Source organism: Anomaloglossus baeobatrachus, chromosome 5 (genome assembly GCF_048569485.1).
Source record: "Anomaloglossus baeobatrachus isolate aAnoBae1 chromosome 5, aAnoBae1.hap1, whole genome shotgun sequence".
NCBI lineage: Eukaryota > Metazoa > Chordata > Amphibia > Anura > Aromobatidae > Anomaloglossus > Anomaloglossus baeobatrachus.
In genome coordinates, this window is record NC_134357.1 from 556,951,520 (window position 1) to 556,966,305 (window position 14,786).

A 14,786-nucleotide genomic window follows, 5' to 3' on the forward strand; every position below is an offset into this window, starting at 1 on the left:
TTGACGAACAAGTTTGCTTATCTCAACTTCTCGGGTCCATGGAGCATAAACTTGCTCTATTCCCTGATTACCTCCTTTTATACATTTCATCCCCTATAACTAGCCTCCCAAATATAATATCGGAATTTCACAAAGTTGGTCACCTCAGCAATTTCAAAAGAAACTCACAAATCAGAAATCCTCAACATCAGGCTGTCCGCCTCCCCCCCCCCCCCCTTGTTGCTCAACTGTGTACATCTTTCCCCTTTTGGTGGCAAACAGATTACTTCACTTACTTAGGGGTTAAAATATCAGCGGACATTACTAATCTGTACTCTTTAAAGTTTTCCCCTGCCCTACATTCTGCAGAACAAGCTTTTGAAAACTGGAGTACACTCCATCTGTCTTGGTTCGTCAGAATGAGTGCGATTAAAATGGATCTCACCTACTGTATCCTCACTCATCCCTTGTAGACTGTGAGCCCTCGCGGGCAGGGTCCTCTCACCTCCTGTACAAGCCTGTGCCTTCTTTTGTTTATGATTATTGTACTTGTCCCTACTATGTATACCCCTTTTCACATGTAAAGCACCATGGCGCTATAATAAAAAATAATAATCTCCTACCACTCCTATTGTATGTTTTCCAAACTCTTATCATCTGCCTGCCGGCATCCTCTTTCTCTCGTCTCAAGAAGACGATCAATAAGTTTATCTGGGCATCTACACGGCCACAGTTGTCAATTCAGTTGCTCATACAACAAAAACACAAAGTATAAGGCCAAAACATAACAATTTTATTGAACAAATTTATATCACATTAAAATACATGGAGTTACAAGGTACCAAAAGATATACGGGGAGGGACAGAGGACAAGTTAGTCAATTGGGATAGAAAAAGACCAATAAATATATCCAAAGGTATATAAAAATATGAATAGAAAAGTGCATAGTGCTCATTAAATATCCTGGATAGATATACAAGACTATTCCTTCCCAATTACGGACCAAGAATATAAAGTGCAAATGCAGTCACTAGCAGCAGAATTTCAGCAGGGGGAGCGCAAGATTTACTCTAAGGCTATATGCGCACGTTGCGTAAATACATGCAGTTACGCTGCGCTTTGCAGCGCAGCGTAACTGCATGCGTCCTGCGTCCCCTGTATAATCTATGGAGATTGTGCAGGGGCCGTGCGCACGTGGCGTCTTAGAACGCAGCGCTTCGACATGTCACTTCTTCCGTGCGCTTTGCCGGCAGCTCCTGCTCTGTCTATGACAGGAGCTGCAGGCAGAGCGCATGGAATCGGCTTTTTTTTTATTTCTCTACGGACATTTTCTGCAGTGATTTGAAGCGCACGTGTGCTCTTAAGATCGCTGCAGAAATTTCTGCAGGGCTAGTACGCAACGTGCGCACATAGCCTAAGTGTAATTCAAATGAAGTTAAAGTAGAATTCAGTTAATTCAGTTGCTCAGTAGTCCTAGTAAAGCTGGGGGTGTTGTAGTACCAGATGTCCATTTGTTATAGTTCGGCTTTAATGGGGACTTGTATTCTAGACTTATATCATCACAAGGTTAAGAAGAGAAGGGTGGACACAGAGCACGCAATTTCCGAATTCAATTCTCTAGCCCTTATCTGGTCCCACCCCACGTCCACAGCCTATTCCGTGACCCCCTCTTTTCTTGTCAGAAACCTAGCTCTTTTTGTCACACAGGGCTCGAAGTTTCAGCATTTCTCCTCAGTCCCAAGTCCTCTCATTCATCTTTATGATAATCCATTTTTTCCTGCAGGGCTCAACAGAACCACTTTCCTACACAAGCGTAAAGCTGATCGCCCTATACTCATTAACTACTGCTCTTCTTCCATAATCACACCCTTTCGAGATTTATTCCCGGATTCCCCAGCTCCTCCAGATTCATAGTTTTTCAATAGACAATTAAAGCGTTATATGAGGTCCTTGATACTCCAAGACAATGTCTTCAGAGCTCTTTTGCTCTTTGATTCATTATGCATAACGAAAGACGCTCCAGATCACACTTTCTCTGTTGTATGGAATCTTTATAGATGGTCGTGTTGTACAGGCCATTCCTTTTGCTTTCTTTTCTAAGTGGAAAGACGATTTGGGCAGACCCCTGTATGAGAAGGACATGTCTAAGATCCTACTCTTCACACAGAGATCATCCTTATGCTCTTTGACTCAGGAAAGGGGGTATAAGATACTATCCAGATGGTATAGGGTCTACTCGACTGTTCATGCAATGTTCCCCTCGACCCAGGACACCTGCTCAAGGTGTCTCCATTACAGCGGTTCATACATACACATTTTGTGCATCCATCAGAGGCTTTTTGGTCAGCGGCGCTTGATCTTATTAATCTGGTCTTGACGCGAAAAAATAGTCCCTCTCCTGAACTTGCTCTCCTGTCATTATGCAATTTCCAAATTTAAAAAGAGCCTCCTTTGTCATGTTCTGGCAGCTTATACCTTGATTCTGAGAACAGACCCTGATTCCTTCCTGTGCAGACTTGGTGACAGAGCTGAATGATATTGTTAGAATAGAAAAATTGGTGGGTTACGCCACGGATAACTCTGTTAGAGTCCTCAATATGTGAACTCCTTGAATTCTGCTTAGAGATTCACTGGCTTTAGGCTCTTGGCTGACTGGTGGGGTTTGATAATCTCCCGTGGGATAGATATACTTTGGCTCGGTCGGGGAGTAGCTTAAGTAGGACTGTGTTTTTCCCTACGTTTCTCCCTATGCTTCTCCCTATATGTACTTCCTTCATGTTTTTCTTCTGAGTTCTCCTTTTGTGTTTTCTCTCTTTTGCCCTCTTGTTTCCTTCTGCCCATAGCAGACATTTGTGTTGTGATCCAGTGACCGAGGAGGATCAGAAAAAGAGCAATAACTCAGAAACCCAGAAAATAACCAGCGTGGCTAGAACCTTAACAGACTACAGACCTAATACTAACACACAACTAGAAGTAGCCATGGGACAAGCCTACGATGACCTAGTCATCTCGACACAGGCGGAGAACTAAATACTCTAACAGAGAGAAATGTAGAAAAGCTAATCTGCCTCGGAGTAGTCCCCAAAGATGTAGATAGCCCCTCACATGTAAAGATTACGGTGATGTAGGAAAACACAATACGTAGCTAGAGAACAGAGTCAGCAAAGAAGAGGCCAAAACTTTCTACATAGGAAAGAGCACTGACTGCAACCGTAAAAACCCTAAGAAATACCAGCACGCCTGACATGGAAAAATACTGAGCCTGAACAGGCTCTCCCCCGCTATAACAGTACTCTGGTGTTACTGGGATCCAAGAAAAACATTGATATAGAGAGGGGACTGAATATTGTACCATGACAAACCACAATACATAACAGAACATGGAGCAAGGTACACAGATACTCCCAGCAGGGAATAATCCAATTCCACCAGGAACTCCAGACAGGCAAAATCACAAGAAAGTGAAAAACCATAAGCAAAGGTACAAGACCAACTTATCTGAAAGGAGTTCAGGTAGACAAAGAGAACAGGGCTGGTTTCAGGAAGTCCATAGAACACAGGAAATACAATTGAGCACCGGCAAGGGACAAAAGGAAGCTACATAGTTATAAAGCCCAAACCAAATGGCTTGATTGCAAATTCTACTCAGCTGTCCAGTTCCTACTCAGCAAGTCATCTGCATTACCAGCATTGACCACAAGAGGGAGCCTCAAACTGGAGTCTAATTCAAATTTATACACAACCCATCTGCTTGTTTTTCCTCTCTTAAGTTCTCTGTGTCGCTTTGGGTGGAGTTCTATAACTCGTGATTTTTTTCCTCTACACTATTACTTAAGTGCTATATGACTCTGTGCTCTGTATCTTGATGTAAGTTTTCATCCATGTAACAATGAGTGTATAGTGTTTTTGTTGATCTCTGTTGATGTTATGAAATAAACCTGAATCTGAACTAAAACTAATAAACTTGTTTACTTACTTGCCTTTACTTTGACCGTGTCTTATTTGTTTTCTTGTTCAGTTTGTCAATATATGGCTTCTCCCTGTGCGCATTTTTCTAAATGGTCAACAAATTATAATTTTTAAATAAAACAGTTCTCACCTTCTAGGTATGATAATTCTAGGTATGGATTCTACCCTTGTAGGTTTTGTGATATTTAAAATCAAGCCATTAGTGTGCAAAATGTTTCCCTCATTCTGAACATGAAAAGGGTTTCTCCCCTGTGTGAGATCTCTGATGTTTAACAAGAATTGATTTTATCTCCAAAATATTTTCCGCATTTTAAACGTGAAAAGGGTTTCTCTCCTGCCTGAATTTTTTAGCAAAACTTTATTTATCTGCAATATATATCCCACATTCTAAACATAGTGGCTTCTCCCCTGTGTAAGATCTCTGATGTGTATCAAGATCTGATTTTTCAGTAAAACATTTTCCACATTCTGAACATGAATATGGTTCTCCCCTGTGCGAGTTCTCTGATGTGTAACATAACGTGATTTATGTGCAAAACATATCCCACATTATGAACATGAAAAATGCATCTCCCCTGTGTAAGGTTTTCGGTAACTAACAGACTCTCAAGGAAATCTTACCTACCTTGTATGAATTTTTTGATGGATTTTTCCATGTTCTGAAGTTAAAATGGCTTCTTTGCTGTAAAAGGATTTTGATTCTTAATGCCTCACGAGGCTCCGCTACGTACAGTATGCCGTACACACATGGTTCCACTCAGTACCTGTCGTATACGGACGGCTCTGGTCCATACACGCACGGTTTTGGTCTGTACATGATGTACACACACAGCTACACTACGTACATGTCGTATGCATGCGGCTCTACTACATCCACACCGTAAATCCCTCCTCACCCCACACATAAACTTTACCTCATCTAGCGTCTTGACAATCAGCATGAAGTGGGAGCTGATCATGTGACCCCCTGACTCCTCCCATCCATGTGACATCATCACAGGTCCTGTAAGCACAAAGCATCTAGTGTGCGGCTCTGCAGGTGGAGGTGTGTGGAGATTCCCCATTACTAAGCACAGGACACATTAACCCCTTCAGCTCTGAGACTACTTGGGGCGGGGCGAGGTTCCTCTCTCTGCTCCTCAGATATAATGGAGGCGGCTCTATCTGTCTCGGTCACATACGTTCTGCTGATATTCCAACCTTTGTGCTGGAAAATGTCATCTCCATCTTGTTCTATTCTCAGGGTTTTCCCTATAGTGAAGGGGATTTCTTGTATCTCCAGTAATTGTATTATTACAGAGGATTCTTTATGTTGTTACATCGTCACCTTCTCCCCATTCAGGTCCCTACAATATCGGATCCTCTCAGTGGAGATCTTCTATAGAAGAGAATTCTCCTGATTGCCCCGTGAAGGATGGATATGGACAGGGACAAGATGGCGGAGAGGATATTACACCTCACCCTAGAGATCCTCTTCCGGCTTACTGGAGAGGTGAGAGATTCTGATGACGTCACATTACATCATTCTTATCTATGGGAATAACAGATGGACAGAACTGGAGAGGTGAGGACTCTGGAAATGTCTGGAGTGAGATTTCTTACTGTGTCTCTCCATAACCAGGATTACACAGTAGTGAAGAAGACCTCTAGTGAGCGCTGTCAGGCCCCTGTGTCTGAGGGATGGGGAAGACCCCTGAGCCCAATCACGGGGCCTCCACCTCACCCCCCGATACATGAGGACATCAATGACCAGAAGATCCTAGAACTCACCAAAAAGATGATTGAGCTGCTGACTGGAGAGGTGACACTGCTGGGAATGCTGGGACATTATACAGTAACGCTATGAAGGGATCGGGGGTGACGGTATCATTGTATGTGTCAGGTTCCTATAAGGTGTCAGGACGTCACCGTCTATTTCTCCATGGAGGAGTGGGAGTATTTAGAAGGACACAAAGATCTGTACAAGGACGTCATGATGGAGGTTCCCCAGCCCCTCACATCACCAGGTAATAGACAGGACTAAATACACACGGCCTATAATTATCTGTATGTAAGGAATGAATTCAGTCCCTGTATGTGTCTCCTCCAGTTCTAGCCAGTAAGAGGACAACACCAGAAAGATGTCCCCGTCCTCTTCTCCCACAGGACTGTAAACAAGAAGATCCCGATGTTCCTCAGGATCATCAGGTAGATGGAGAGAAGGTGCCATGAAATCTCCCTATGATGTGTAGACGGCTGTGAAGGTCTTGTGCTCAGTCTTGTTTTATCCTCCAGTATTATATGTGTTATACTTGTGTAATGAGAGCGGTGGAGATGGCAGGATTAGAGCTGATCATAGATGGGACTTCATCTATTTGTAACGTTTACAATATTTGTTTCAGTTGGAAGATCCCACCCATATTAATACTACAGAGACATATGTGAGGGGTGAAGAGCAATGTAAAGAGGAGATTCCTACATATGACTACCCAGGTGAGTAGTGACCACTAAATGCAGAAAAGTCACAGATTTTTCACAGTCACCGGCTATGGCTGCTTTATCAGGGTTGTAGTCCGGCCACATCAAATGGTCACCATTCTGCTGCTAGACCATCACATGTTCCTCCATCCAAAACTGCTCCCGTTATTTTGGGAATTGGACACCCTTAGCTGTACAGATCGCTAATTTGTAAAGCCAAATGACAGTGTACGTAGAATGTGCAGATAACTTAGAAAATTGTTGGAAGAAAAATATAATCTGTATGGTAGACCCCTAAGAGGGAAATGATGCTGGTGAAGTCCTAGATTCTTAGTTTGGTGCTGTGTTAACGAGTTGAAAAATATTTATTGCTCTCAGTGGGAGAAACAAAATAATAATCTTGTAGTTGATGAAGAGACCTAAGAAGTCTGGAAAGCTTGCTTTGTAACATCATTTATTTTATTTTTTGTTCGCCATTAAAAGGTATCATAACCAGGGCCACCATCAGGGCATTACTACTGTGCCTGGTGTAAGGGGCCCGGTGAAAAGAGGGGGCCTGGACAGGCCCGGGGTAAATGCTTATCTTTATTAAGCCCCCGGCAGGACGGGCCCCTCCTCTTCACCAGGCCCCAGTCACAGCAGCAGCAGGGGGGCCCGGCGGTGTCGCTTCACCTCCTTACATGACTAATTTGCATGAGATGGGGCGGAGCATGTAAATTAGCCATATGGTGGACTGGAGGCAGAGTCATTGGAGCAGAGCAGGGCGCGTCATCGCTGGGCCTTGCAGCAGTGTGGTGAGGTCATCACTCTGCGACCTCATTACACTTTTGCAAGTAACAGCGGCAGAGGTGGCAAGGATGTGGCAGCCAGGTGAGGGGGTGTGAGGTGGTGAGGTGGCCCGCCCGCTCATCTCAGTCCGGGGGGGCCTGCTCATCTCAGACCGGGGGGTCCGCTTATCTCAGACCGGGGGGGGGGGAGGGGAGAGGGTGAGGTGGCCCGCCTGCCTGCCCGCCCGCTCATCACAGACCGGGGAAGGGGGGTTTTAAGGTGGTGAGGTGGCCCGCCCGCCCGTTGATCTCAGCCTGGGGGGGCCCCGCTGTGATCTCATCTTGGGGGAGGGCTGATCCCAGCCAGGTTCAGCTGATCTCAGACTAGGGGGACCTGCCGACCCCAACCCCTGCCTTAACTCAGCTAGATGCGCTGGAGGGCGCTTAATTGCATCACAGGCAGGTGAGTATAATGTGAATCATGTGTTATGTGCTGCCTGTATGTGTTATGTGCTGCCTGTATGTGCTGCCTGTATGTGCTGCCTGTATATGCTGCCTGTATGTGTTATGTGCTGTCTGTATGTGTTATGTGCTGTCTGTATGTGTTATGTGCTGCATGTATGTGTTATGTGCTGCATGTATGTGTTATGTGCTGTCTGTATGTGTTATGTGCTGTCTGTATGTGTTATGTGCTGTCTGATGTGTTATGTATAAGATATGTGTGTCCTGTATAGTGTGCAATATGTAGCTGTCTGTCTATGTATACTATCTGTGTATACTGTCTGTCTATGTATACTATCTGTGTATACTGTCTGTCTATATATACTATCTGTGTATACTGTCTGTCTATGTATACTATCTGTGTATACTCACTCTGTCTACATATACTATCTGTGTATACTGTCTGTCTATGTATACTATCTGTGTATACTGTCTGTCTATGTATACTATTTGTGTATACTGTCTGTCTATGTATACTATCTGTGTATACTGTCTGTCTATGTATACTATCTGTGTATACTGTCTGTCTACCTATACTATCTGTGTATACTGTCTGTCTATGAATACTATCCGTGTATACAGTCTGTCTGTCTGTGTATACAGTCTGTCTGTCTGTGTAATTTTCTGAGGGAAACAACTTCAAGGGTGCTAACACTTTTGGCCATGACTGTGTATATATATATATATATATATATGTATATATATATATATATATATACATATATATATCTTCGCCCGGGTTAATAACTGCTGTTAACAAAATAGAATGTATTAACAAAAATGTATTCTGCACACAAAAACCACAAAACAAATAGATAGAAATGTAATTATTAAATTGTTGCCTATATTAACCAATCAGAGCTCAGATTAATTAACTGTAGCAAAATAGAAGCTAAGCTGTGATTTGTTGCTATTGGCAGACTGATAAATCTCCAGGCAACAGAAAGCCCTCCCCCCTGAAAGTATATATTAGCTCACACATAATAGACAGGTCATGTGACTGACAGCTGCCGGATTTTCTATATGGTACATTTGTTGTTCTTGTAGTTTGGCTGCTTATTAATCAGATTTTTATTTTTGAAGGATAATACCAGACTCTTTACTTTTTCCCGATTATGTAGATAGGGGCAAAATTGATTGGTAAATTGGAACGCACGGGGTTAAAATTTCGCCTCACAACATAGCACCCAGCGCTGCCCGGGATAGTAACTGTCTCTCTGTTTCTTTCCCATTCTCTGTCTGTCTCCCCCTCTGTATATATCTCTCTGTCTCTCTATCTCTTTGTCTGTCTGTCTCTTTCCCTGTCTGTCTCTGTCTCTTTCTTCATCTGTCTCAATCTCTTTCCCTGTCTGTCTATCTCTTTCCCTGTCTGTCTATCTATCTCTGTCACTTTCCCTGTCTGTTTCTTTCCCTGTCTGTCTCTTTCCCTCTCTTTCCCTGTCTGTCTCATTCCCTCTCTTTCCCTGTCTGTCTCTTTCCCTGTCAGTCTGTTTCTTTGTCTGTGTCTGTCTCTTTGTGTGTCTCTTACCCTGTCTATGTCTGTTTCATTCCCTGTCTGTGTCTGCCTCTTTCCCTGTCTGTGTCTGCCTCTTTCCCTGTCTGTGTCTGTCTCTTTCCCTGGCTGCATTGTGACACGCCAACATTCCATATAAGGGCGTGGCTGCGCATTCTTCTGAAGTTCTGGCTGCACTGTGGCTCCCAGTTCCATTCGCTTTAATGGAGGCAGGTTTTTTGGCGAATAACTGTAAAGAGCGGGGTTAAAATTTCCCCTCGAAACATAGCCTATGACGCTCTCGGGGTCCAGAAGTGTGAGTGTGCAAAATGTTGTGGCTGTAGCTGCGACGGTGCGGATGCCAATCCCGGACATACACACGTACACACAAACATACACACACACACACACATTCAGCTTTATATATTATATATATATATATATATATATATATATATATACATATATATATATATATATATATATATATATATATATGTTTTACTGTATATACATACATACATGTTTTTGCAAGAGTGGCAGTGAGACTGTAGGAAGTTTGAGTGGTGGAGGCGGAGCTGGGGGTGGAGCCTGGGCGGAGTCCCAAGGGGGCCCGAAAATTTTGCCAGTATGGGGCCCTGAAATTCCTAGTGGCAGTCCTGATCATAACTAGAGATGAGCGAACATTTCGAGGTACGGTTCGCTAGTAGCAAACAAATCGAACCTCCACTGGTCTGAACTTGGTCCGAGGAGGTTTGGAATCACTGATTGGCAGTGTAAGTCTCCACTAAAGGCCACATCTCACTAAGCAACATTGCTAGCGACATCGCTGCTGAGTCACAGTTTTGGTGACGCAACTGCGATCTTGCTAGCGATGTCGCTGTGTGTGACATCCAGCAACGACCTGGCCCCTGCTGTGAGGTCACCTGTCGTTCCTGAATGCCCTGGACCATTTTCTTCAAAGGCGATGTCCTGCTTGGCAGGACGCATCTCTATGTTTGACACTGTGTGACAAGGTCCCAATTACAGCAGAGATCGTTATACTGGTCGCTACTGCGACCTGTATCGTTACTGAGTCGTTGGTAAGGTCTGATTGTGTGACATCTCACCAGCGACCTCCCAGCGACTTACCAGCGATCCTTATCGGGTCGCATCGTTTTTGGGATCGCTGGTAAGTCGCTAAATGTGACGGGGGATTTATATACAGCTAGCCATAAGCAAATCACTCCTGGGGGAAAGGGCGGGGTTTTTCAATTTTTTTTTTTGTTGCACACTACATCTGATCACGCTGTTGTTACCTCCAGGATGAGCTTTTCAAACACTGCAAGCGGCTCGCACAGGGATGAGCACCAAGTGTACTTGAGCACAGCGTTGCTCGTGTGAGTTAAGTTTGCAGGTAAAGAATTTGAACTCCGGACTCGAGCTCTGTTTTTTTTAAGAATGTGTTTGGTTCGAAAACCGATCCTTGGGTTCGCTCATTTCTAACCATAACTACAAGAATCTTATTTTGTTTCTCCCACGGAGAGCAATTAATCCATCTTCCTAGAATTTTGGCATCTTATTGATGAATCTCCCTTTTCTCCCTTCTGCTGAATATTGGCGTTTTTATCCAAAGTTCAGCACAGGGTAACTGTAACATATGAGGGAGGTTAGAATTATCCCACAGTGGGTACATGGAGGCCGGGCAGCCCACCCCCAGGATTTCCACAATGTAATTAGAAAAAAAAGCATAATTATTAACACATAACGTTCTGTATTTTTACCTTTAAGAGCCTGAAAGATATGTTCTGTGTTTAGAATTGTACAAATGTCCATTATATAAGAACTTATACTGGAGCCGTCCATTGTTGAGTCCAAGAGGCAGAAAATAAATGTCTAATATTTCTTCAAGAAACTCACCTGACAGAAAATATTGGCCCCTAAAATTGTTTGGATTGCCGAGAGCCCCCGAGCCATACTCTAATATCAGAGATGGAGAAGGCTATCGGGGTGGAGGGCGATCATTTTAGTAGATGTGTTATTGTCTATAGTCACAGTTTTTCACTATAGTAGTTAGTACCAAAGCCGCTCTTATTTCATGGCTTTCCACTGCAGCCAGTTTTCTGCTTCTATCCAGGCCCCATTTCTCCAATCTGACATCTGTCACTTTACATGATAACACCTTTGTTATGCTTAATGTGATCCCAGTGTTTCTGAGATTTTTTTTTTCTGTAGCATATTCTAGGTACTTTATCTTTGTTGAAATTTTAGGTTGATTTGTGTTTTATTTAAAAAAAACAAATAAACTGAAATTCGCCAAAAAAATTAAATAATTAGCATTGATCAAACATTGCATTAAAACAAATAGTGATATCGCAACATGTAATCAGTAAATAGCATTTACCGTATTCTGCTTTAGTCTAAATGACTTGATTCTAAAGGGATTCTCTGGAAATTAGCATTGAGTGGATGTTGCAGAGTTTTGTGGGCGTCACACACGAGCGATCGTACCCGCCCCCCGTCGTTTGTGCGTCACGGCAATTAGTTGCCCGTAGCGCACAAAGTCGTTAACCCTCTGTCACACGCACTTACGTCCTGGACGACCTCGCTGTGGGCGGCGAACATCCTCTTCCTGAAGGGGGAGGGACGTTCGGCGTCACAAAGCGGCCGACCAATAGCAGAGGAGGGGCGGAGATGAGCGGGACGTAAACATCCCGCCCACCTCTTTCCTTCTTTATTGCCGGTGGGACGCAGGTAAGCTGTGTTCATCGTTCCCGGGGTGTCACACGGAGCGATGTGTGCTGCCACGGGAACGATGAACAACCGGAGCACTGAAGAAGAAACGACTTTTTGAAAATGAGCGACTTGTCAACGAGCAACGATAAGGTGAGTATTTTTGCTCGTTCACCGTCGCTCGTAGTTGTCACACGCTACGATATATCAAACGATGCCGGATATGCATCACTTACGACGTGACCCCGCCGACATATCACCCGATATATCGTACCGTGTGACGCCCGCATTAGGTTATGTGTGCACTATGACGTTTTTGCACTTCTCAAAAATGCTGCGTTTTTGGCTGCGAAAAACTCTCAGTGCGCACATAGCCTTAAAATTGTAAATATGTTTAGTCCCCAATACATAGTGCCCAGCTTGTGCTCCAGGAGACACGCTGGTACGGGGTTGGCGGCTTACGAAGGATGGAGAGTACAAACCTAAGCGCAACCCGGGGTCCACCGTGCTATGGATGCAATATAGCTGCTAAGAGTCCAGAGGGCGGAGCAGACAAAAACAGTAGTAAAGAAACTGATAAATGGGCGCACTATAGTCTATGTTGAATGCACACAGACTATACAACAGTGCGCTGGAGAAACTACTATTACACTAAAAGGGTCAGAACGATAGACCGCAACTCGTACTGTCGTATATAGAATAATAAATTAAAAGAAAAGTAACGCAAATTCAAGTGCCCTGCTTATATGCGGTGTACAGCACGCTAAACCTGTGTACACATCGGTACCAAGTCGCTATTCGAGTGACCAGCCTGTATTCGGTGAACAGCATGCTTTCCCAGCACACACTCCGATACTGAGACGCAATTCAAGCAACCTGCCTATGTGTGGAGTGCAGCACGATTGACCAGCACAAACACCAGTACTTAGACACAATTCAAGAGACCGGTCTACTGTATGTATGGAATGCTGCACGCCTGGCCAGCGCACACCCAGTACTTAGACAGGTTGCTTGAACTGCATCTATGTGTAGAGTGCAGCACGCTTAACCAGCGCACACACCGGTACTAAGACGCAATTCAAGCAACCTGCCTATATGCGGTATGCTGCATTCTTAACCAGCGCATACACCAGTACTAACACGCAATTCAAGTGACCTGCCTGACACCCACACACCATTAGGCTTCTTAACAACTGAATGCTGTCCGGCGTCGGCGGCGCCCATATATAACCTAAGCATAACCCCAAACAAACTCACGCCCAGTCAGCGTGGCTGTTGTCCACCGACCAATCCTGCCATGCCGTGTCATCAGAACAACTGAGGCCATCAGGACATCTGACGTACAACGGCCAATCAGAAGATGCCCCGTCACGCTCATGCTCAGTAGCCCATTTTCTTGACTTATGCGGGCGTCACACAGGACGCTCTATCGTGCGATCGCACGAGCGATCGTACCCGCCCCCGTCGTTTGTGCGTCACGGGCAATTAGTTGCCCGTGGCGCACAAAGTCGTTAACCCCCTGTCACACGTACTTACCTCCCGGATGACCTCGCTGTGGGCGGCGAACATCCTCTTCCTGAAGAAGGAGGGACGTTCGGCGTCACAGCCACGTCACACAGCCGCCGGCCAATAGCAGAAGAGGGGCGGAGATGAGCGGGACAAAAACATCCCGCCCACCTCCTTCCTTCCGCATTGCCGGCGGGACGCAGGTAAGCTATGTTCATCGTTCCCGGGGTGTGACACGGAGCAATGTGTGCTGCCTCGGGAACGATGAACAACCAATGCACAGAAGAAGAAACGACTTTTTGAAAATGAGCGACTTGTCAACAACCATAAGGTGAGTATTTTTGCTCATTCACCGTCACTCGTAGCTGTCACACGCTACGATACCGGATGTGCGTCACTTACGACGTGACCCCGCCGACATGTCGCCCGATATATCGTACCATGTGACGCCCACATTAGACTCTGGCAGAGCAGATTCAGCCCGCACATGTTCAGTGCCCCGTTTTCAGGACGTAGTCTCAGGCTGAGCAGATTCAGCCCGCAGAACGTCGTGATTTTGAGCCAGACATTGCCTAGGCGGAGCAGTAGCCGCAGGAGAAATCTTGGGCGAGGAAGCAGAGTCACCCGAGAGTACCCGGAGTCTGACCCGCGAAGGAGGCTGACTCCGACGCATAACACACGCAAACCGTAATTTAGAGGTGATAACCACAGTGAGAGCATTTTCGGGCTGCTGTCCATATACGATGAGGAATGGAGAGTTAGCGGAGGACTGACATGATTACTGTAGGGGAACTTCGCCCATGGTAGAAGCTTGACCCAATAGTTGAAGTGTTCATTGATGAAGTGCCACAGGAAATTTGTCAGAACCAAGATGTGAATTGGATGCCTCTGTCGCGGGCGGAGGAGGGAACGCTGCGCTCTCCCACTGCTCGGGTCCGGCTACTGCTGCTGCTCGGTGGTGGCTCGAGCGGTGGGCTGGATCCCGGGGACTCGAGCGGCGTTCCTCGCCCGTGAGTGAAAAGGGGGGATTGATTGTGGGGAGTTGATATTGTCCGTGACGCCACCCATGGTTGTGGTGAGATTGGTGACACCACAGCTGCTCTGGACGGGGATCCCGGGAGCGATGACAGGGAGCAGCCTGGATGTTAGTTCTCCCCTCCGTGGGTAGGGGGGTTGGTTGTCCCGGGGCCCGGTGATGGGGTAGGGATGGATGGCAGGCGGGTTACGGGGCCTGGTGAGGTGCAGGGTCGCGGGGGCAGCGCTGTGCCGCACGGCACGGTGGTACTCACTCAGCCAATGATGTACACAGAGTTTCCGGTAAAACAAACGGCTGGATGGATGGGTCCCACAGACGGCTGCGGTGTTGTTTCTCCCGGCAGGTTGATGGTGACTGCCTTTCCCT

General features: G+C 45.6%; 1 protein-coding gene across 1 annotated transcript in view; it reads left to right on the forward strand.

Moving 5' to 3' along the window:
* Positions 1–5,293: 5,293 nt before the first annotated feature.
* Positions 5,294–14,786, forward strand: part of LOC142312300 (uncharacterized) — a 31,929-nt gene continuing 22,436 nt past the window's right edge. Inside the window, exons 1-3 of the mRNA XM_075351232.1 lie at positions 5,294–5,955; positions 6,039–6,136; positions 6,331–6,421. Coding sequence (XP_075207347.1) covers positions 5,823–5,955; positions 6,039–6,136; positions 6,331–6,421 — 322 coding nt within the window. The 5' untranslated portion in view covers positions 5,294–5,822. The remainder of the gene's footprint in view (positions 5,956–6,038; positions 6,137–6,330; positions 6,422–14,786) is intronic.